The sequence below is a fragment of the Cucurbitaria berberidis genome, assembly GCF_010015615.1.
Source record: "Cucurbitaria berberidis CBS 394.84 unplaced genomic scaffold K460scaffold_4, whole genome shotgun sequence".
NCBI lineage: Eukaryota > Fungi > Ascomycota > Dothideomycetes > Pleosporales > Cucurbitariaceae > Cucurbitaria > Cucurbitaria berberidis.
This window is the reverse complement of record NW_024468938.1, coordinates 4,280,394-4,301,541: the sequence shown is the minus strand read 5'-3', so window position 1 is coordinate 4,301,541 and position 21,148 is coordinate 4,280,394. Positions and strand designations below refer to the sequence as shown.

The 21,148-nt window shown below is 47.3% G+C and overlaps 7 protein-coding genes across 7 annotated transcripts; 4 read left to right on the top strand and 3 right to left on the bottom strand.

The window, feature by feature from the left end:
- Positions 1 to 102: 102 nt before the first annotated feature.
- K460DRAFT_369117 (uncharacterized protein) lies at positions 103 to 1,770 on the bottom strand. Its single transcript, XM_040933899.1, has one exon. It carries the CDS (start codon positions 1,685 to 1,687, stop codon positions 260 to 262), a length of 1,428 nt encoding a protein of 475 aa, XP_040786812.1. The 5' UTR covers positions 1,688 to 1,770; the 3' UTR covers positions 103 to 259.
- A 211-nt stretch (positions 1,771 to 1,981) lies between these two features.
- K460DRAFT_408543 (poly polymerase 2 ADP-ribosyltransferase 2) lies at positions 1,982 to 4,174 on the top strand (the record flags this gene model as incomplete). Its single annotated transcript, XM_040937175.1, has 4 exons — positions 1,982 to 2,258; positions 2,349 to 2,680; positions 2,731 to 3,996; positions 4,052 to 4,174. The coding sequence occupies 4 exons, from the start codon at positions 1,982 to 1,984 to the stop codon at positions 4,172 to 4,174; spliced, it is 1,998 nt and encodes a 665-aa protein (XP_040786811.1).
- Positions 4,175 to 5,020: 846 nt separating this feature from the next.
- K460DRAFT_397380 (uncharacterized protein) lies at positions 5,021 to 8,183 on the top strand. The gene is made up of 4 exons (XM_040936152.1): positions 5,021 to 5,200; positions 5,251 to 5,395; positions 5,444 to 6,389; positions 6,444 to 8,183. Exons 1-4 carry the CDS (start codon positions 5,098 to 5,100, stop codon positions 7,881 to 7,883), a joined length of 2,634 nt encoding a protein of 877 aa, XP_040786810.1. The 5' UTR covers positions 5,021 to 5,097; the 3' UTR covers positions 7,884 to 8,183.
- Positions 8,184 to 9,236: 1,053 nt separating this feature from the next.
- Positions 9,237 to 11,097, top strand: K460DRAFT_286816 (beta-lactamase/transpeptidase-like protein; the record flags this gene model as incomplete). The annotated part of the gene is made up of 5 exons (XM_040928929.1): positions 9,237 to 9,669; positions 9,728 to 9,757; positions 9,818 to 10,029; positions 10,095 to 10,846; positions 10,920 to 11,097. The coding sequence occupies 5 exons, from the start codon at positions 9,237 to 9,239 to the stop codon at positions 11,095 to 11,097; spliced, it is 1,605 nt and encodes a 534-aa protein (XP_040786809.1).
- A 773-nt stretch (positions 11,098 to 11,870) lies between these two features.
- K460DRAFT_289482 (uncharacterized protein) lies at positions 11,871 to 12,095 on the top strand (the record flags this gene model as incomplete). Its single annotated transcript, XM_040929124.1, has 1 exon — positions 11,871 to 12,095. A coding segment is annotated over one exon (225 nt), but the record flags the coding sequence as incomplete, so codon positions are not given.
- A 510-nt stretch (positions 12,096 to 12,605) lies between these two features.
- Positions 12,606 to 14,678, bottom strand: K460DRAFT_317563 (uncharacterized protein). Its single transcript, XM_040930357.1, has 5 exons — positions 14,292 to 14,678; positions 14,174 to 14,244; positions 13,675 to 14,128; positions 13,001 to 13,619; positions 12,606 to 12,949 (listed from the first exon to the last, which is right to left on the bottom strand). The coding sequence occupies exons 1-4, from the start codon at positions 14,584 to 14,586 to the stop codon at positions 13,084 to 13,086; spliced, it is 1,356 nt and encodes a 451-aa protein (XP_040786807.1). The 5' UTR covers positions 14,587 to 14,678; the 3' UTR covers positions 12,606 to 12,949; positions 13,001 to 13,083.
- Positions 14,679 to 16,797: 2,119 nt separating this feature from the next.
- K460DRAFT_397377 (uncharacterized protein) lies at positions 16,798 to 17,923 on the bottom strand (the record flags this gene model as incomplete). The annotated part of the gene is made up of 3 exons (XM_040936151.1): positions 16,798 to 16,914; positions 17,088 to 17,132; positions 17,192 to 17,923. The coding sequence occupies 3 exons, from the start codon at positions 17,921 to 17,923 to the stop codon at positions 16,867 to 16,869; spliced, it is 825 nt and encodes a 274-aa protein (XP_040786806.1). The 3' UTR covers positions 16,798 to 16,866.
- Positions 17,924 to 21,148: the final 3,225 nt, after the last annotated feature.

Genomic DNA, 21,148 nt, shown 5'->3' with positions numbered 1-21,148 from the left:
GCCTACTGAATTTCTCTAACACGCTGATTTTGGGGTGGCTACTGGAATCTGAACTTTGCCTACTTGTAAGGTTGCACTCATGATACATGTAATTGATACAAAGCTCAAATATCAAGTTCTCATTGAAGCTGGGACTATATATAACTACCCAGATCGTATCCACGTAAAAGCAAGACTCAATTGAAAAGAAGTCTCTAGATTAGAGAACCCAACGAAGTACGCACACTACCCGCAAGGAGAGCTTCGGTCTCCTGTCATACTACTCCTCGTCATCCTCGGCATCCTCATCATCCTCATCATCTTCGTCTTCATCATCGAAGCTAGCCATCTCCTCGTCCTCATCGGAGTCGTCGTCATCATCTTGCAAGACGGGCGCAGGCCATGCCACGGTGACATGCTTGGCCAGCTCCTTTAGAAACTTCTCCATCTGCTTTCCAGTGTGTTCTTTTGTCTTGAGCAGTCGGGCTTCCTCATCTTGTACCTTGAAATTGACAAACATATAATCCTGCTGAAGCATGCCGGCCTTGAAATGCTTGAGCTCCAGCTGGGGAATACTAGATAGCTTCGCGAAGAAGTCTGACCAAAGATTAGGCTTGTGGCCGAATGGAGGCGGAGCTCGGGATTGGAGGCCCATCCGCCATAAGTTCATATCTTCTAGGGTCGGGGCGAACTTGGTGACTATGGCAACAAGAATGTCGGGACGAACGTTCAGTTGGCCAAAGTCCAAGTGCCTTAGGAATGGCAGTGCGATCGGAGCAGGCTCAAAGAAAGATACTGGCTGTGATCTCAAGGCGGGAGGCGGTTCACCTAGCCATTCCATGAAGGCCTCGTTGTTGGCCACCAAGTGCTTCTGGAAATTCAGGCGGAGATGGGTCAAATTCGGGGTATAGCCCAGAAAGCGCCGCATCGCGCGGCCCGCGTGTGCGTCTACACTTACTCCGTTGCTATGAGTGTGGAGATATCGGAATGTTAAATCGACATTCAGGAGCAGAGTCTTGACATTGTGTAGCACTGGCTCAGCCGTGGATTGGAGGAAATCCGGGAGAAAGAATGCTGTGCCGGGCAGACCATTTTGGCGAAGTAACACTTCGAAGTGGGAAGGAGTGCGATTGGCTTTCCCAAGAGCATGGATGATTGTCGAAAAGACGTGAGATAGGTAATTAGGGTCACTAGAAGACCGAAGTGAGATACCCGTATTTTTGTGCACGGTAGTAGCGCCCCAAGAGCTCCAGCTTGCATGGTCGCCATCCCTAACTCGGCTAGGAGCGTTGAAATCGCGCATGCCAACTGTGTCAAGGTTTACCAGGTTCTGGAAAGCTTCGGTGAGCATTTCGCGGTCAATCCCGGTGCTCAAAAGGACCTTTTGGTCTTCGTAGCCCTTGATATAGCACATGGCTGCGTGGCTGTCTCTGAATCGTAATGGAATCTCATCGTATACATCGGTGGCAATGATGATATGTGTCAGTTTCTTTGAGAAGCTAACGTGCTTGGAGATGTCAATCAAAGCCTGCAGACTCGTAGGGGTGAGCATAAACTGCTTCTTGGTGAAGAACTCCCCGGAGAACCATTCGTAAAGTGACTTTTCGATTTGCTTGCAAGTGAGACGCAGGGAGGCTAGGTCTGAGGTGGGCACAAATGAAGATATGGAGATGAGTAGCTCAAGCGGAATGGTGAGTAGCGATGTCATATTCGCTCGAAAGAAGGATGTCTCCGTGGTAGATGAAGGATGTCGGTTTGGTGATGTGATTGAAAGACAAATTGTGCGGTCTTATGTCCACGTTATCATGTGTTGTCGCGTTGGTCTCGCGGTAGGCAGAAGGGTCGCGCTAGCCGCTTGTGGGCTGCAGCCTGGCTCCTGTCCAACACAGACCACTTTTATCTCACCCGAGCGCTGATCTCACTCCAGCCCGGGGTCGTTCAAATAGCCATCATCTTCTCTGCTTGGCCTGCATTGCGCTTCGTTTCTCATCAAATTGCATCAATGGCTCGTAAAGCTGCGCAAAAAGCCTCTCAGGCTCCCCCTCTCGATGGCTGTTCCATCGCTACATCTGGCAGATTCCCCGGGACCACCCAGGCCGCACTGCAGGCACGCGTCACGTCGCTTGGAGCTACTGTCGCATCGAGCGTCACAGCGGACACCAATTTCCTAATTGCTACCGAAAAAGACTTTGAAAGTAAATCCTCCAAAGTCAAGGCCGCCGCTACTCACAATGTCCCGGTCGTTACCATTGCATGGCTTGAAGATTGCGAATCGACAGGTAAGTCCAGAGTGCAACAATGCCCATTGCAAACTTTCAATCGCATCCCAAGGTCCGTCGAAGAATCCAAACTAATATATGCGGCGGCAGGCACAAAAGCAGATGAGACACAGCATCTGCTATCATCTTCTGCAACTCCCGCTGCAGCTCCTGCTCAAAAGCAGAGTAAAGGCTCAAAGAAGCGCGCTGCTTCGCCAGACGCTTCACCGGCACCGACCCAGGATAAGAAGCCAAAGATTGCCGAAAATGCAAAGGTAGGTGACGGCCAGAATGCCAAATCTAAGAAGATCACAATCGCCATCGACGAGTATTGCCCACTTGGCAGCTACCAGGTCTACATTGATGGCGATGGTACCATCTGGGACGCTTCGTTGAACCAAACGAATGCATCAGCAAACAACAACAAATTCTACAAAGTACAGGTTTGTTGCCAGTCAAATCCGCTAAATGGTCAAGCACTAAATTACTACAGCTGCTCTCTAATGCCTCCGGTTCTGACTTTAAGACTTGGACCCGATGGGGCAGAGTAGGCGAGCGAGGCCAGATGGCTATGCTTGGTGGCGGTTCGCTCTCGGACGCAATCAAGAATTTCGAGAAGAAATTCAAGGACAAGTCCGGCCTCAAGTGGGATGACCGAGGTGAGGATCCCAAGGCTGGCAAATATGCCTATGTCGAGCGATCGTACAACCCAGACTCGGACGAGGAAGATGACAATGCTGGAGACGATGCAGTCGGGGGAGTCAAGGAAGAACCGAAGCTTGAAGTTGCTGAGTGCACTCTCGATCGTCCCACGCAAGATCTCATGCAGCTCATATTCAATCAGCAGTACTTTGATGCTACCATGACCGCGCTTAACTATGACGCGAATAAACTCCCGCTTGGAAAGCTCAGTAAGGCGACTATCGCCCGTGGTTTCCAGGCATTGAAAGATATGTCAACACTGCTCGACAACACAGATGCAAACTCCAGAGCTGAAGTGGAGCGACTTTCGAATCTTTACTATTCCGTTATCCCTCATGCCTTCGGTCGCAACCGCCCGCCAATCATTCGAGACAATGACGCCCTGAAGAAGGAAATCGAGTTACTCGAAAGCTTGTCGGACATGAAGGAGGCTGCCGCAATGCTTAAGAACAACCTCAAGGACGACAGCGGCATTCATCGTCTCGATAAACAGTTCCAAGGTCTCGGCATGAACGAGATGACAGCCCTTGACCATAGCAGCCCAGAGTTCACCGAGATTGACGCGTATCTGAACGATTCGAAGGGCGCAACACATTACATTAACTATGCTGTCCAAGACATCTTCCGCATTGAACGACAGGGTGAGTTCGACCGATTCGAGAAGAGCCCATATGCACAGATCGAAAGCAATCGCCGTCTGCTCTGGCACGGTTCTCGTGTGACCAATTACGGTGGCATTTTGGGTCAAGGTCTCCGTATCGCACCGCCTGAAGCCCCAGTCTCTGGATATATGTTTGGCAAGGGTATTTACCTCGCCGACATGTCCTCCAAATCTGCCAATTACTGTTGCGCCTACAATTCAGGAGGTACAGCGTTGCTTCTTCTCTGCGAGGCAGAATTGGGCAACCCTATGCATGAGCTCACGGATTCCTCGTACAGTGCTGGCGAAGATGCTAAGGCCAAGGGCATGTACAGCACGTTGGGCTTGGGCCAGACAGGTCCGAGCAAGTGGAAAGATGCGAGTTGCGTGCACCCAGCGCTGGAGGGCTGCATGATGGTGAGTTCCGCCATAATATTTTCCTAACACATCGTAAGCTAATCATCGCGACCAGCCTGATGTCTCAACTCCACCTGGACCTACCAACGTGCCAGACGCATATTTGATGTACAACGAGTACATCACCTACGATGTCGCTCAGGTCCGTCTTCGATATCTTCTTCGCGTCCGTATGTAGACTGTCAGGCCTCCTGCATCTCGTCGTTCCAGCAGCACTCCAAGCATACACAAGCACGGAAAAGCATATCTTTCTCGTTTTAGGCGTTCACGCAGGCAGAACAGCACGGATCTCATGCCTGCTTTGCGCCATCTTCTGTGATGGTGTTCTCGGCGAGGGTTTTCGTTCAGGGAGGTCAGCGAGGTTGAGGGGGAAAGGGTTCAGGTGGTCTGTGCATTTACCGGCGTATCCTGACACCACAATGATACCTACCTTCTTTCCATTGTGAGCATCAGCGACTTCGTTAGTCAGAGGATGATAATACAGCAACTACATGCGTTTCCCAGCTTCAATCACCCATGTGCTTTCATGGAATCCACAAAAAGATTCCTTTAGGCGCTACTGCTCGACAACCGGTCATTAGCTTGGTGTTGACCGGTGTATAAACTAGCCAATCAGCGACTTGTAGGCATCCACTTTCATTTCCTAATGCCTTACCTTGGGCGACCCGGAACACGACATATATCGCTTGCCATTGCCTATAAAATGCACTCAGTGTGATGCGGGCGACACTAGTGATGATACCGCATACGCACATGGTCGCACAGTGCGCGTCCACGAGGACGAGCGCGGGGGCTGAGATCTCGAAGACAGCGTGGAAAATATGACGGTTGTAGTGATTTGAAACCCCTCCTTTGCATTACATCTAATAATGAGAAACAATCCTGTCAGCAAAAGCAAAAGTTGATGTCCAGGGGCCGAAAGAAGGCTGATCGTGAACGTGGTTCCTTGACCGGCGAAGGCTGGGCTTGGCGAGCACGGATTAGTGCCAACTCACCGGTGAGAACCCTCAACGCTTAAACAGGACACTTAGACGCACTTTTTTCTTGTGCAGCTTCCTTTCGCAATCGCAGGATTCTTCGGGGGTAGGGCGAGTGATAAAGATGGAAGTCCTTGATGCGACAAGTCTTGCTGAGCGCTTGAGGTGGGAGGCAAAAGAGTATTGGCTGCATCTGGAGTCTGATAGTCCACTTGAAAAGTACCCAGGTGAGTAACTGGATATACAGAGATGTTACAAATGGGCTAACAGATTTTAGCGAAGCAGCATGCGAGGAGAGTGCAAGAGAAGTTGGGGTTAGAGGAAGGTTTGATCTATCTTCCGGGCCAAGCGGCGAGAAACAATGAGGATAGCGATATGCCTGCACCATTTCGCCAGCTACGATATTTCTACTACTTAAGCGGGTGCGTCAGACTCATATTTCAGACAGTGTGGAGACTAATCTGTTGAAGATGTAACGAGCCTGGCTGTCATCTAGCATACGACATTCGACTGGATATGCTCTCGCTCTTCATTCCCAGGATCGACCCAAAGCGTGTGATCTGGAATGGTCGTGGCTCTACTCAAACGGAAGCGCTTGACAAGTACGATGTCGACGAAGTGTATTACGTTGATCAGCTACCAGGCTTTGTTCAGGATTGGGCAAGCTGCAGGAGCAACCAACGCGCCGATCTCTACATTCTGCACCAATTTGAAATACCACCGGGGTTCCCTAGACTTGATCCCCGCGTTGACTCCGTCTCGCTTCAGCCAGCGATGAATATCGCACGTATGGTCAAGGACGATCACGAGATCAAGCTCATTCGCAAAGCGAACGACATTAGCTCGCAAGCGCACAGAGAGGTCCTCGCCAACATTCTAAAGTTTAAGAATGAAGCGCAAGTCGAGGGTTTGTTCATGGATGTTTGCATCTCACGACAAGCAAAGCAGCAGGCCTACGATCCGATTGCTGCCTCCGGCCCGAATGCTGGGACCCTACACTATGATGCAAACAACGAGAATTTCGAGAACCGCCAACTAATGTGCCTAGATGCTGGGTGTGAGTACGAACTTTATGCTAGTGATATTACGCGCACTTTTCCGCTTGCTGCTTCCTGGCCGAGCAAAGAAGCTGAGAACATCTATAAGCTTGTCCAACGCATGCAAGAGTCTTGCATTAAACGACTAGCGCCGGGTGTGAGGTATCTTGATCTTCATATTCGTGCGCATCAGATCGCGATCGATGGACTGTTACAGCTCGGCATATTGCATAACGGAACGAGAGAGGAGATTTTCAAGGCGGGCACGAGCAAAGCCTTCTTTCCCCATGGCCTCGGTCATCACATAGGACTGGAAGTCCATGATGTAGGACAAGCGGAGTTGATGAGTATAACGAGGGGAAAGGCGGTATGGGACCAGGTGAGTTTGCGTTGCCCTTGCACGTGAAATCAAGGCGTAGCTAAAGGTAGACAGGCACCCTCGTTATACCCGGAGAACTTCCACGTTCCGGTGTACGATTCCAAGACTTGCCACAGCCCAACAGATCCGCAGAGCAGCCATCTGGTGGAGGGCATGGTTGTCACAGTGGAACCTGGCATCTACTTCTCCGTGTATGCACTGCAACATTTCTATCTACCTTCGCCTGTCCACTCGAAGTACATCAACGCCGAAGTGGTGCAGCACTATCTTCCCGTCGGCGGTGTTCGCATTGAAGACGACATTCTCATCACCCATAAGGGCTATGAGAACCTTACTGCGGCACCCAAAGGCGATGCAATGCTCGACATCATTCGAAGTGGAAAGTCGAATGCAATCCTTACGCCAAGAACTACACTGAACCCGTTACGCGGAAGGCGAGATGACGAAACTTCATTGCTTCTGCGTGCCCCGGGTATTTCGAACGAGCTTCCGGAGCTGATACAAAGGCCACTTGCAAGAGCGGCAACCATGCCCGCAGAATTCAAGCGGCAGGAAACTGTGGATTTTGAACCTTTCGATGGGCCATCTCTATTCTCGAATTTCAAGCAGACAATGACCATAGAGGAGAAGATCCAGCGCTGGCGAGAATCTCGAGAATTTAATCCCGTTCTGGAAAGCCCGCCAGCGGTGACTAGAAGTCCTATTCCAGTCTGTGGTGAGGCCATCGCAAACGTCCAACATGTCTATATTAGCAACGCATCCAGCCTCGGGGCTGTATCGCGGGCTCAGAGCGAGGTGGGAGGGCAGGGGAAGTGCAAGAATTGCGCAATTCTCGTTCAAACTTTAGATCGGTTGCGACAAAACTTAATCAAATCTACGCAGACCTCGCCGACCATGGAACAGAAGCCCTTCTTCGAGCCCACTAGAATAAGCAAGCCCGAGAAGGCTCGATTGGAACACCCTGCAGAGATATTACGTGCGGCGAAGGAGACTGACATCTCCGCGGCCCTCATTGACAAGTGCGAAAAGCCTGATATGCCTCGCCTATACAGACTACACGGAGGTCCAGCAAGTCCAATACATCAGAACAGGGCTCGAGCTACTCATAACAAAGTTTTGGCACCGTGTCTCTCTGAGGCTCTTCACCATAATACCAATCTACATGAGCTTGCTCTACGCCCACTTCATGGCCAACAATCAATGGGAGGTCTGACGTCTACACAATCGGGTACACAAAAAGAAGGTGAATATCCTATAATCGCCAGGAGAATAAGTTGTCAAGCCGAGAGCAGCACTCCTTCCTCAGCACCAAACACGCGTCGCGATACGACCGACAGAAGACGACTTCAGAGTCAGAGGCAGCTTGATCGCCAGCAATATCATAATCGTGAAGATGCTCCTAGTACCTGCATTATCTGTGGGACGCACTGCCACTGTGGACGCTTATATAAAGAAACAGAGGGTGTAATAAAGGGTTTCGGGTTTGCACGTTGAGAACAAGCCGAGGCAGGCAATATAGGTAAGTAGCAGCCGCGGGGGCTGATTTCCATGATTGCGATTGCTCATCTTGTCACTTCATGCGCACTATACGTTAGCTATTTCTTTAATTTACTAGAATCTCTACGTATTTTCTTTCGATTTTCACCTTACGAGCGACATATATAACCGTGTTTGAGAGAGGTAGCGTCCTGAATGTAAACTCCACGGTCAACAGTATTTAATTCATTCTTTGGTGCACCTTACCATACGCGCACAAGCACAGCTGTATTATGATAAATACATCTAGCAGTTTGGACATATAATTCTATATATTGGCTTTATGCGTGTTTAGAGCTAAACCTTGTGAGTATCATGGCTCCTGTCGCGCGGCTCGGGAAAACTTCCCGCCAATTTTCTAGTCGTTAGGTTCAATCAGTCTCAAGACAACTCTTGGAATAGCACTATTAGCAACGTGTCTATTTCCGCTCACGAACAGAGAAATGGATACAGTAACAGGAAGATCTCTCCCGAGGATGACAAGAGTAATGTCGCCTGCTATTTAGATAAGGAAAAGTGGGTGGGGCAAAGATCGACGCCATGGCCGCCCCCACTTTTAACCCATCACGCCTCACATCCAACAAACATTCTCTAGCAACGTGGTTAATGTAACCCTACGCTCAGTAACTCTAACCTGAAAGGCGGTATGTTGCTTCTTACATTGCTAGACTAGGTAGTGTTGATTCTTCAACGATCGCACTCTACAGTATAAGACGCTATGCGTTCAATGTGCCTTGCATGCATCCCCACACTGCTAGAGTCGCCCCGATAGGCAGGTGTCTCAACTGGCACTGGCACAGGCACAGCTATCCTATTGGCTTCAGTTCTGCCATGCATTATCTAAATGTACCACCTTGGCGGTCTAAAATCCTTGGGGTTACGATGGCCGGACCGTAGCGGAAGTCAGGAGTCGCAACTACGCAGGGAATATAATTGCCGGCTTCGCCAGCGATTCAGTGAACAATCTACATCCAGCCATTCGTGAGTCTTTCGGAGGATATCAGATATGGGCTTTCCTACTGTAATACTCCTTGCAAGCTATCTGATCGTTTTGGCAGCTGGTGCTTGTGTACCAGATTTTCCCGAGAAGCTATTATCTGATTCGGCAGTCCTGCAACATCCCGCAGTGATCGCTGCGTTCGAGAGGGTCCATAGGAACTTTTCGTCGCTTTACATCAACACTACGCGCGATGGCCTCAGTTTTGCTGTGGTAAGCATTCATGACCCACCTAGATTCTCTTCTCACATCAACGCTAGGTCCATGCATCAACCCCAAAGGCTGTGTTTACATTCAACAATGGCACACTCAAGATGAACGAAACGGGTCTCTACCCGGCTGAACACAATAAGGTGACCAGCGACTCCATATTCCGCATCATGTCTGTCTCCAAAAACTTCGCCATGACTTCTGCTCTTGTCGTGGAGACCAAATCGAAATTGGTGTCCCCAAATAACTACTCCCTACTGACCATGAACACACCCGTTCGCCTTCTTCTCCCGAGCTTCGGACTTCCTGAGAGAGACTGGAATGATGGTGGCAGCGAAATTACGTTGGCCATGCTTGCGAGTCACACCGCGGGCTTTTCTAGAGAGAGCTATAGTACGGGATTCAACATGATTCTCAGTACTGGAAAGGCAGATCTGCCGACAATTGGTGCCGCTTGGGCGGGTGCAAGTGCAGACGAGGTCATCGAGTTTGCTAAAAGGACGAATCTGATATTTGCGCCCGGAAAGAGAGCTGCGTGTACGTTGTAGCCGATAAAAATCAACTTCAGGTTAGGATAAACTGACTTTGCTCACAGACTCGAATACGGGCATATCTATTCTTGCTTGTAAGTCCAATACCTTCATGTTTTATAAGATAGCGGAGAGAAGAGCTGATAGTAAATCAGCCGCTGTTGCGGCTTACTACAACAACATTACGGATTTAGACTTATCGTGGAGTCAGTTGGTTACTAGAGAGATATTAGCGCCCCTGAATATGACGCACAGCTTCTTTGGCACTGTACCGCAAGATTTGGAGCCTTATATCGGAGTACCCGGTGGCCAGAACTGGGCTGGTCTAATCGTTGGTAATGGGTATGAGCCAGCAGCCGGGATGTGGGTGCGTAGCTCCCTCAGATGCTTACCTCTAAATGCTGAGATACATTGTTTGTTGACAATCTTCAGAGCTCGGCAGTCGATCTCACGAGATACATACACTATATGTGGCTCCAACCCTCCCCCACTCTGATTACCCCGTCCCAACGCCGCCAGGTCCTGAAGCCTGTCGCCATCCTTCCAGACGGAATACAACAAGCTGGCCCAGGTTGGGAAATCGAAGTCTTTAGTCTGCCTACCAGTTCCAACGCCACACTAGTCGATATGACAAAGATTTACAGCATCTACGGCAAATCAGGTGATGGTGGAGGCTGGCACTCATGGATTGATACCATTCCCAATCTAGGATACGGGATCGTTGTGCTAACGCAGCAATCCGGTCTAGCAGACTATGTATCGATCTCGACAGCACGGACTCGCGAAATTGCCCATGATATCCTTGCCCCTGCTTTCGCGAAGGCTCTGAGTGCACGAGTAGCGGAGCGCTTCGCGGGGAACTACACTCAAGGAAAAGATACGAGTTTATTCAGTGATGAAGTGCCACGCAATGCCTCACACACTTCAACGTATGCAAAACTGGAAGTCAAAGATCAAATCTTGTACCTTCGCGAGCTCGTGGTGAACGGGACGAGTGCGCTGGAAGCGTTAGACCGTCTAAGCTGGACGGAAACCTCTCAACGGAGGTTATTTTCTACGCCTCAAGGCGTTGTGCTTGAGCCTGCTGAAGGTGCGGCAGAGACTGCAGAATTCGGTGAAGGGACGCAGATTTGGAGAATGAACTTTCCTGGATTAAAAGTTTGTGACTGGTTTGACTTTGATGGGTAAGTGGCACTCTTCATTTTTATTTGGGATGCTGTTCTTGATGAAAGGTTCATAAAGCTGATCAGTCGAAAGATACAAAGATAGTAGGGGGTGGCCATTGAGTAAAGTGGTACTGGTGGAGACGAACGGCGGAGTTGAGTTACGTTATCCACCATTTGATGTGGTGATGACTAGGGCGTTGACTCAAAACGGAGGAGGGGACAAATCTAGTCCCTCAACACTCAGTCGAAAACTATCCATCCTCGAGTAACTCCCCGCTACATCCAAGTCTAGTCGGCCCCTTTCACAGTCCTCGAAGTCTACTTCTGTCACTAGTAACTCATCTTCTGCTTCCCATGTCGGTCCGGCGAGAACCTCACCTTGTGGTGAGACAATCATTGAACCACCCCGAGAGACGAATTCATCGCCATCTGTTGAGGATTCAGTTTGTGTTAAAGACTGCGCAAGAGGCGAAGGCTTTTGCGTAGGAATGGGTTGCTCCTTGTGCACAGGAAGTGGCGCTGACTTGACTGCTGACGCATCGCCGTTGGTTTGAGCTTCTACGATAGGCAGGCAGATTTCGTGCCCTTCTGTCGTTTTACAAATCGTGCTCCTTCGTCTTCCGCTCCCACCACGTGCGTCTGAGGTGCTCCAGCCTACGTTATTATCACTACTGTTACTCTGCGATTCAGTTCGCTCTTCCGTCCCTCCAGATATCCAGTCGGGGAGATGTTTCTTCTTGACGCACTGGTTTGCGCTAACGACAAAGCATCGGCCCTCGCATCCCACCGTCCGCATTAGTGCTGCCCATGTATCTCTCGCATCTGCTGTCGGCGCAAACCAGAGATTAACGTTCTGGCTATACAAGCTCTGTCTTAGTAGCGGCATGTAGTTTTCCCAGCAAATCGCAGACCCCATACACAGCTTGACGCCCTTGATCTCTGTAGTCACAGCTCTCAGCGTCGAAGCAGACCCCTGACCCCATATTAGACGTTCGGAACCGGTCGGCATGACTTTCCTCCTCTTACCCAGCACGCCTAGCTTCGGGCACACATAGACGACTCCGCAGTACAACGTACCAGCGCACCGCTCAACAAGCCCAGTAACAACAAATACACCCGTCTCCCTCGCAATCCGTTCCAATTCCTCCCTCGTTCCATCCCCTCTATGTTTCTTTCCCCTTGGCAGCTCCAACTTCTTCTCTACCCAGTCTTGCCCCGCGCCTGTCGGTGTATCTCCAAGATCCACTGCATCGTGGAAGTATTGTAGGAACTGCTCTCGGCCCTCGGGAGCTCGTGCGCCAACAGCAGCACCGAAACTACATGTTCTTGGATAGCCCCCAAGAAATGCTTCTGGGAAGAGGATGATATCGATGCCTTGGGCTGCGGCACGTTTGGTAGTTGCTTCGAGAGCTTGAAGGGTCTCTACTGTTGTTGAGAGGGTACGGGCTTGTGCAGATGCGAGTTTCAGCTTCTGAGGCATTGTGAGTTGTTTCGGTAGACGATTAGTAGTTTGTGTATTGAAAGCAAGCGATAGTCGAGTCTCGATCTTGGTGAGAATTGGGTCGAGAAGATTAAAAGGCCAAGAAGAGCTCCGGAGAGTAAGCTTGAAGCATGAGCGAAATTGAGGTTGGGTAATAGCTTCCTAAGCTTCCCCGCCCGCCCCACCTCGTAGTTTGGAGGAGAAACTTTTGTCGTAATTGGCCAATCGGAGATTGAGATAAAACGGGTATGCCGGTTGCGGATAAAACCTTAGTAAGAGATACGTGATACCGTCAGTGGGTCGTAAGTGTCTTTATATATTCAGTGGTTCAATATTTTATCGAATTCCAACGCCGTCATCAACTTCTCCTAGTGGTATCTTCCAAAATGATACGTTCCCAAACGCCATAAAAAAACGGGTATATCCTTTGTCCTTTTCCTACACATACATTGAAAATCCTGACGTGTGATTTATCATGCATGTGTGGTGTGCCTCTAAAAACGCCTGTCATTGAGAATTCGTGACGATTGTACGTCTGCTGAGCCATAAAACATCATGAGACGAGTGAACGCCAATCCATAGTCGACGGTAGATACGATACGAGCCGTGCGTGGCCGATGGTTGTAATGAGTACCGGGGTACTAAGATATCTTGTCAGCAGAAGCCATTACGATTAGGCTCTCAAAACGTACCCGACGATAGCCATAGCTCCTGTGCAGAAATCGCTCTAACCGCGAGATCCTTCGAGCTAAGGTCGTAGGATGATGAATGACGATCAAACTTCCGAAAGGCCACTCTTGATGTTTCTATCATGGCTCCGACTTCTCGAATCGCTTCTGCTTCCTGGCTTGAGTGCAATGCAAACTGTCCGGCAGCCCTCAAGCCAGTCATTCCTCCCCTTTCGCCCTGGCTGATTCGATATTGGTGGGGCTGTGAGGTTTTTCGTACTGGCGTAGCTTGTCTGGCTCTGATCGTCTCTTAATTCAACGTGAACATCAAGCCCTTGGCTAATCTTTATTCCGTCGAGAGGTACATCCTCGTCATGCGACCCGCTAGCGACAATCCGAGACGTGGTTGTTGAATGTGTAGAATGCATAGGTGTTACTCTGCCATAGCCGTGCATTCGTGATATATGGGCAAGTGTTCTGGGGTCGTCGTTCCCAGAATAGCCAATACGCGTCGAGTTCTTGCTGAAATAACGGCGGAAGAACACCTTCAAAGCTGGCGCAGACGCACATATAACGCCTAGCTCAGCCTCGAGCACTGTCCAAATCCAGCCGTGATACGCATGCCAGGTAATGTCATAAGTGTCTGGCAAGTGAAGTTAGAATCCGGCAAGCGAGTAGCGGGATGTCCAGGGTCTTACAATAGTATATGTATGTCGCGTAGTAAGTGCGCATGATGCCGCAAACACAGGTTGTTAATCCCATGCCAAAGATGCCACACAATGCCACTTTTTGACGCCTTTGTATACGTAGATTCCAGATGAGGAAAATGGGTAACATGCAGATGACGAGGTCCTGTACTGTACTGATGGCGGCGCAAGCTACAATGACTGCTCCTTCGTTGTAGCAAGTCAACTCATGCGTGAGCCGCCACGGGACGTCGTAAAGGTGAAAGAATCCAGTTATCGGAGAGCAAATGAATGCAATAAGAAATGTGAACATGATACCATAGATGACGCAGAAGATGATTGATCCCCATACCCAATAGACGAAGGTATTCGTAAGGCCTCCAGTGATTCGGCGGTAAAAGCAAAGAATCGAGATTTTGATCAAAGTCGTCGATATCATGTAGTTTAGTTCGATGGACATGGCAATCTAGAGAGTTAGCACAGTGCGATTTTTGAAAGGAAGGGCGCCTACCTCTCGACTCGAAACCACAGAATGAGCGTTCTGGTCCCAGACATGCCATTGGAAGCCATATACGCGGATTGCTTGACATGGTTAGCTACCATTCATTTCTAGGTAATGCCATTCCTACCAAGAACAACGGATATTGCCAGGCCCAACAACGGTAGCATTGCAATGCTTATGAGTAAATCATCCAAGCCGGCATTCTTTGCGACCACAAGTCTCGCCCATATTCGGGCCATGTATACCAGGAACGTTATTCCCAAGACAACCAGTAAAACAATTGGCGCTGCCCAACCTCTTTCTTCCGGATTAATGTGGTTCGGATTCGGCCAGCTCTTGAGGACCTCGGGAGGGGGGTGCAAACCTCCATCGCGCGTGAATAGGACACTCGCATGTGAATGAAGACCGTTCAGATCTGCCATGTCGATATGTCTACCGGGCAGGGGGATTTGTGGTGCATTGCAGACGAAGACGAAAGCCCGGGGGTCAGAGGCAGTCTATGCACAATTTAGAACGTGGTCCTGGAGCTAATGTTTCTGTTTGCGGGCAAGTGGGTCACTACTAGTCCGCGAAACCCTAGCGCGCCGCGTGGGTGGGATGAACCATGCCACATCCGTCTGGCTGGGAAGTTCCTCATCTCTCACGGACACGTGAGTATAGATTACCTACTATATCACAGGTATTAGGTGGGTTTGGTTTCTTCCGGTAGAGATGATACGGTCATCTCAACTCGTTGCAAGCACTATACATGGACTCAAGTCAGACCCGCATCCCCAACATACTGGTATTCGCACAAGTGCATCAACACCGAGTACACAGCATCACTTGCTAGCGGTCGGGTCAGCTTGAGTCGTCAGCGGGGGAGCTTTTGTCAATTGACGATTCTGTTTTGTTGTAACACAACACGCGTTTTAAAATATTTTTGCGGTGGCACTGCACGAGCAAGGGTCGGAGAAAACGTGCCGATACGTCTAGCTGCATCTGAGAGCAAACCCTACGTTCTTCGTCGGTGCAATTGATCCATGATCTACACCAGCAGTTTTCGCGAATATTTCGGGTAAGCTCGCCGAAGGATATGTTAGGCTGCCGTGCCAGGAGTTCGAATATTCTTCGTTAATGCCCGACGACCAGGGCTTGGTTCCACAAACGAACCGATTGTTGAATTATTTAGCTCAGTGAGAGACCAGATAGCCAATGCACGCTGATAGACATCCCTAGCGTGTTGAGACCACTCGTGTGTCCTGCCAGAGTTTGCGCAGAGCGGTCGCGATGAGGAGAGAAAGTCTCAACAGCTTCGAGGTTGAATAATGACGTATTAGAGGCTAGACTCGATCACAGGCGATCCGCAATCTAGGGGACTGATGTGGGACTTCTTGCAAGCCCACCTTTCAGTGAGACTAGCCCACACGATCGGCATCTTTCCACTCGCCAGGAGTCAATATCTAACAATTTCGGCTTGTTGCCCCATTACTGTGTCAAGTTTAGTTTCATAACGGATCGGACGACCGTCCTGTAGCCTTGTGCAGTGTTCATGTTGCGCTCATTCCCTTCTGTAGGATGTATCCAGGCAGACGGGTAGCTTGCCATGCTTGAAAAGGATGTTGGCCATAGGTGCTCTCTTGGTTCAGTCGGGCCATCCAAAAGATTGATAGGTGACGGCGAAGGCAAGCGGACCAGTGTCAACTCCGACTCGACCAGTCCTACCAGAGTGTCGTCATGATTGCCAAAGCGTGAGTCAGTGAGTGCATTCCTCGAGACTTTGCTCCCATAAGCGAAAATAAAAGCCTCGGTACGGGTGTTGCTACACCAGAACTCAAATAGAGGGATCAGCACTAGTACACGGTCAGTGTGCTCCAAACGAGGCGCTTTCATGTCCAACTACCGTACGAGATACGACAAAAGAAGCTAAAAGGAGGGTTGACCAAGATGGATGTTGTGCGCATCTAGATGCCTGATAGAGTCTGTGAGGCGCAAAAGCCGGCGAGCCCCTTCAAATTCAACCCCGTCCATGCATGGCGCACGGGCCCTCGACTTTTGCGTGATCAACCGCGTCCCGCATCCTTCCCGCCCAATTTGACGCTTCACTTATTATCTTGGGAACCGTGAGCGCATCATATTGATTCAACAAATATCCTCTCATTCCTTGAGACGCAGTGAGTTGCATATCAACGCTGTTCTAGTCAAGCGACCCTTGCCATTCACCAAAGTCAACTCGTCCATCGTATGATCAGGGAGTCTGTCACCCGATGGAGATGGAATGTCACCGATGCTTAAACGATAGTCTCGAGGAAATCCCGAACGCCTCGTGGCAACCGCCATCCGGCATACACCACTCGGAGCTGAATCCACTGTCATGGTTTGTGCGGCAGTATTCAGTTTCACGGAAATAAGATTGCGATGGCATTCTCCTTGGTCGATTATTGAGACAGTTTGGTTACTCACGTTGCCGCCCCAACTTACTGACAGCGCTCGTGCAACAGCTCCAAAATCTCATGGCAGCTGCAGTAGTCTTGGATACATATGTTTAAAACGTGTCGTATGAGGCGAAGGCGGACTAATACACCGCACCGGTGATTATGGCAGAACATTAAGTCCCTAGCGTGACCCAAGTTGGGAGATGCTGTTGTTGAGCCGACATGTCTAAATATATTCACCTCGCTCACCAGAACAAAGACATGGTCAAGATAGGCCCAACGAGCTTTTTAAAAAGTGTCATCCAATTCGAACAACGGCTGATCACTTAGAAAGATCTGTCAACAGGTTATTGGCTCGAACTTCACGCTAAGCTATAATGATCGTACAAGATAGACCATCTATGTCATTCTGAATTATCAGGTTAAGTATCAGGTTTCATACTACAATCTATGTACATTCGCTCGCTTACGATCCCCCTCCGTGGTCTCCAGCAACTCTACAGTCTTACCGGAACCAACCGAGAAACTACACGCGGTCCGCTGCCCTTGGGCGACTACGATGTATCTACGATAGCCTTTAATCTAGGCCGCACTTCTCGAACAGCTCACGCACTGCTCGAGTCGCATCGTCTTCCACAGAGAGTCCAACCCGAGTCTCACTGAACTGCTCTAGTAGGCCGTTCAGCCTATTGTCAATCACTGGCTGACCTTGGTGGCGCTCTACCTGCCGCTGCTCAACTCCTCGTGATACACTCTCCCAATCTTGCTCGAAGTTGGCTAGGGTAAAATTAACTTGCTCATCCGCATCGCCCTCTTCGTGGGCAGTATCGCGAGGTTTCCAAACTTCGGATGTCTTGGACTTCTCCTTTGCTATTCCCGGGCGCTTGTAAGGAGTGCCCGGTGGCAGTCTAACATTCGCGTCATTCTCGAGTCCCTCGTAGCCTTCCTCTAGCAAGAACTGGTGGAAGAACTGGAGTTTGGGGTCCTTGAACTTCGGTGCAATCTTGCTCATTCGCCGTCCTTGCGCCAAAAGTTTCTTGAGTTCCGTGTCGGCAATCTTCTGGATCTGCTCCTCGCGAGAAGCACCGTTGTTCCCCATCTCCACGTCGTCTCCTACGTTCGTCAAGTCAAGGCCTTCGAACGACATCTCCAGGCGGACATGGGCAACAAGGCAGTCGGCGCATACAAATGGTTTATCCCCCCTCGGATTTAGGCAGTTGAGACCGCAGTGTTCAGTGCTATACTGAACCTGAATGCGGTGGCCGCACTGCAAGTCGTGGAAGCAGCTTAGCGGATCGCAGGCAGTGTAGGATGCAGTAAAGCGTTGGTCATCCGTGGACTGCATGACTGGTGGAAACTGGGTTTTCGGATGTTGATTTTGTAAGATAAAATCGGGGAGTTGATACGAGTGATTTGGTTGAGAGCGCTTTCTACCTGAACTACGTTTCAACGGTGGAGATTGTACGCTGCTGGTGATGAAGGAACTCAGGCCAGTGAATAGAGGATATTTAGCATTGCTAGGCAGCTGTCCTATGCCTCTCTACTAGCATTGTAAGCCTGTGACACGGGCACTGTGCTTTCACATTATCACCTAGTGAGTTAACTCCAGATAGCAGCTTTCACAACGTTGGTCGAGGGAAATTATGGGCAAGCGTTAAGGATGATATGCTAATCTAAACATTATATAGATCGGTAAGAGGGTATCTTGTATAGACTTAGTCGCAAATAGTGTCTGTGATGAGGATGCCCTTTATACTCGTGTACGTCTGTAAAGTCACCTGCCCTCCTAATCTATGGCGTTACTAATGTAAGATACATCATGTGGTAAAGAATATCTCTAACTGCCTTACACTGTTCTAAAATTCTATGAAGGCTCTTGCAAGCGATGACGAGGGAAAAAGCTGCGGGGGGATAAGAGATGTGCTATCTTTCTCAACAACAGCGTCTCCTCTCAGATAAAGACATATGCCATCTACTAATATTCTTACAACCGTTATGATATTCTCCTCCACCTTCAATAAGAAGCGCATAGAATCCCTAAGGCCATGCCTCGTCTTTCCTGCATAATTAATACCGCAACATACATATGCAATTTAAATCGGAGTAAGACCTAAAAAGGCTATATAGCTATCAGCGCGACGAATGCGCATATCTCTAGCTACCTGCTAGCATATTCACACTAGTGTGTAGAAGGTCTTACAATTTCAGTACTCAATCCTTCTTCGTAGTCAAGTTTGATGCGCCGATAGCCTAGCTGATAAGCTGAAGAGCAGGCCTTGCAGGCTGAAGCTACTTTTTCTTACACTTTTCAAGTGCCGCCTCGTTTGTCGTCAATAATTCACTTGACGCCAACAGCAGCGAGCCAACGGGTCTGCTCAGTCATCCGAAAGGCCATTCCCCTCTCTACTGTGCCTCCACCATGGTACACTCTTCTCGCCAACAGGCACCACAGTTCCTCGCATCGACGTCCGCCCTGAAAACCTTTCTATCGTCCTTCTCCCTCATCCACTGCCGCTGGAAAAGTCGGTCGACTATCCACGATCCAAACTATATGCTATTCACCCGATGCTCGAGGTGAACACCTACTTGCGGTAGCACTCTCTAGAACTTAGCATGGTGAACTTAAAGCGGATATTGCAGACTAGTAGAGTAAATTCGGTTGTATGTAGTCAATGCTTGAGCTCGATTACACCAACAGTGGAATGGGGCCCTTTCGCGGGCTGTGGCTGGGCTGTAAGGGCACCGAAACTTGGCGAAGCAATTCACATAGTGTGAATGCTTGCTAGAGGGAGGCACCGCGCGATGCGGATCAATTAGCCCCAGTTGCCAAATGCAGTGGGCCAAGCCCAGAAAGGACACGAATAGCGAGTTTTATAGCAAGTAAGACTTCGGTGTTATGCAGGCGACTGAGGCCCTGGAGGCAGCTTCCGAATACCAAGGCACTAGGCCTAATCATGCTCCTGTCATTGTGATCCTATTCTGAGAAGAGATTCCTCACCATCTTTCGTGAAATAATAAACTCAGGGCTAAACCTTGCCAAAAGGAAACAAAAAGACTAGAAGAAACGAAGGACTTTGCTCAGTTATTCTGCACCGGAACAACCCATGACGGCTCGGTCAATCTTCACCCTGCAATTACTACCAAGGCTTATCAGCCAATAAGCCACTCCACCCAATAAGCTACCTTAATATTAAAATAAACTAAACACAACTTTTTTAAACTGCGATATATCTACTACTAATAATCTAATTTTAAATATAATTGTAATAATTAATTTATAAAATTTTAAAAAATAACTTTTATACTACGCAGCTATAAAAATATTTAATATTAATTAAACTACTTTAGCACGCTAATACTAAAAAAAAACGCAATTAAATATAAAAAAAGCTTAATAACAGATATATTTTAACTTATAATAAAAATTAAAACTTATATAGTATATATAAAGTTTATTTAAATATAAGCTTACACTTATAAAAGTTATAATAAAAAATTTTACTTTTAAAATTTTAAAATAGGAAGTTTCTAATATATAAATTTTATAATTTTTAAAAAAATATTATAATATTTTTATTTTTAAATATACTACTAAGATTAATTACAAACAGCTTTTTACTAATACTAAGTATAGCTATAAGTTATACTTTAATTTTTTTTATTTAAAAATTTAAAAGTATAATATTAACGCGCGCTATATTTATAATATAAATAAAAAATTTTTTTTTATTAGCATTACTTTATGCTTTAAATAAGTTTTTTTAAAGTAATTTTAAAAGTAAAAATAGATTATAGCAGCCTTGCAGGATAGCAACTAAAAATAAATAATAATTTTAGTATATATTTATGCAGATAAAAACGCAGTAAATTTAAGTATAATTTTTAAAAAAAAAAAAAAACTTTGCAACACTTAATTATGCAATATAAAAATTAAAAAATACTAAGTTTTTTTTATAATAAATTTTTTTAAATAGTCTAATAATAATATTAGTTTAGCTTAGTTTAAATAAGTTTTTAATTAGCGTATAAAAAATAAAGCGTAAGCAAATTATAAAATTTTTATTTTTAATAGCTATAGCAGCTACTTTACTACTAATTTTATAAACTTTTGCAACGCTAATAAGATTTTTTTAATAATATTTTTTTTTATTTAATTTATAGCTTATAACTTTTAAATATAGTGCTTTTTTTACTTTTTTTAACTATTTATTTAACTAAGCTTATATACTACTTTTATTATAGCTAAAGCCTTATTTTTATAAATAAAAGCAACTTTTTTTTATTATTTTAAGCTGCTTATAATATTATATTTACTTTTATAAATATACAAAAAGTATTTAAAGCTATAGGCATTAAGCTACCTAATATTAATATTATACTATAATAATTTAAAATACAACTATAACAAAAGAATTAAAAGTTAATAAATAGAAAAAATAATAATAAAAATATTTAAAACTAATTTTATAATTTATTTAAAGTTGCTATAAAAAATAAAGCAAAAGTTAAAGCTAAATAGTTAAGCTTTATACTATATTCTTTTTAAATATAAAATAAGCTTTTTTACTAT

Bases quoted from the DNA above. Each gene is read 5' to 3' on its own strand.
- K460DRAFT_317563 (XM_040930357.1), bottom strand. From the start codon at position 14,586: ATGGCAGATCTGAACGGTCTTCATTCACATGCGAGTGTCCTATTCACG. The intron at 14,245-14,291 runs GTAGGAATGGCA...AACCATGTCAAG, and splicing joins GGCAATATCCGTTGTTCTTG to CAATCCGCGTATATGGCTTC. The intron at 13,620-13,674 runs GTAAGACCCTGG...TTCACTTGCCAG, and splicing joins CGCGACATACATATACTATT to ACACTTATGACATTACCTGG.
- K460DRAFT_397380 (XM_040936152.1), top strand. From the start codon at position 5,098: ATGGAAGTCCTTGATGCGACAAGTCTTGCTGAGCGCTTGAGGTGGGAG. The intron at 5,201-5,250 runs GTGAGTAACTGG...AACAGATTTTAG, and splicing joins TCCACTTGAAAAGTACCCAG to CGAAGCAGCATGCGAGGAGA. The intron at 6,390-6,443 runs GTGAGTTTGCGT...AAAGGTAGACAG, and splicing joins GAAAGGCGGTATGGGACCAG to GCACCCTCGTTATACCCGGA.
- K460DRAFT_369117 (XM_040933899.1), bottom strand. From the start codon at position 1,687: ATGACATCGCTACTCACCATTCCGCTTGAGCTACTCATCTCCATATCT.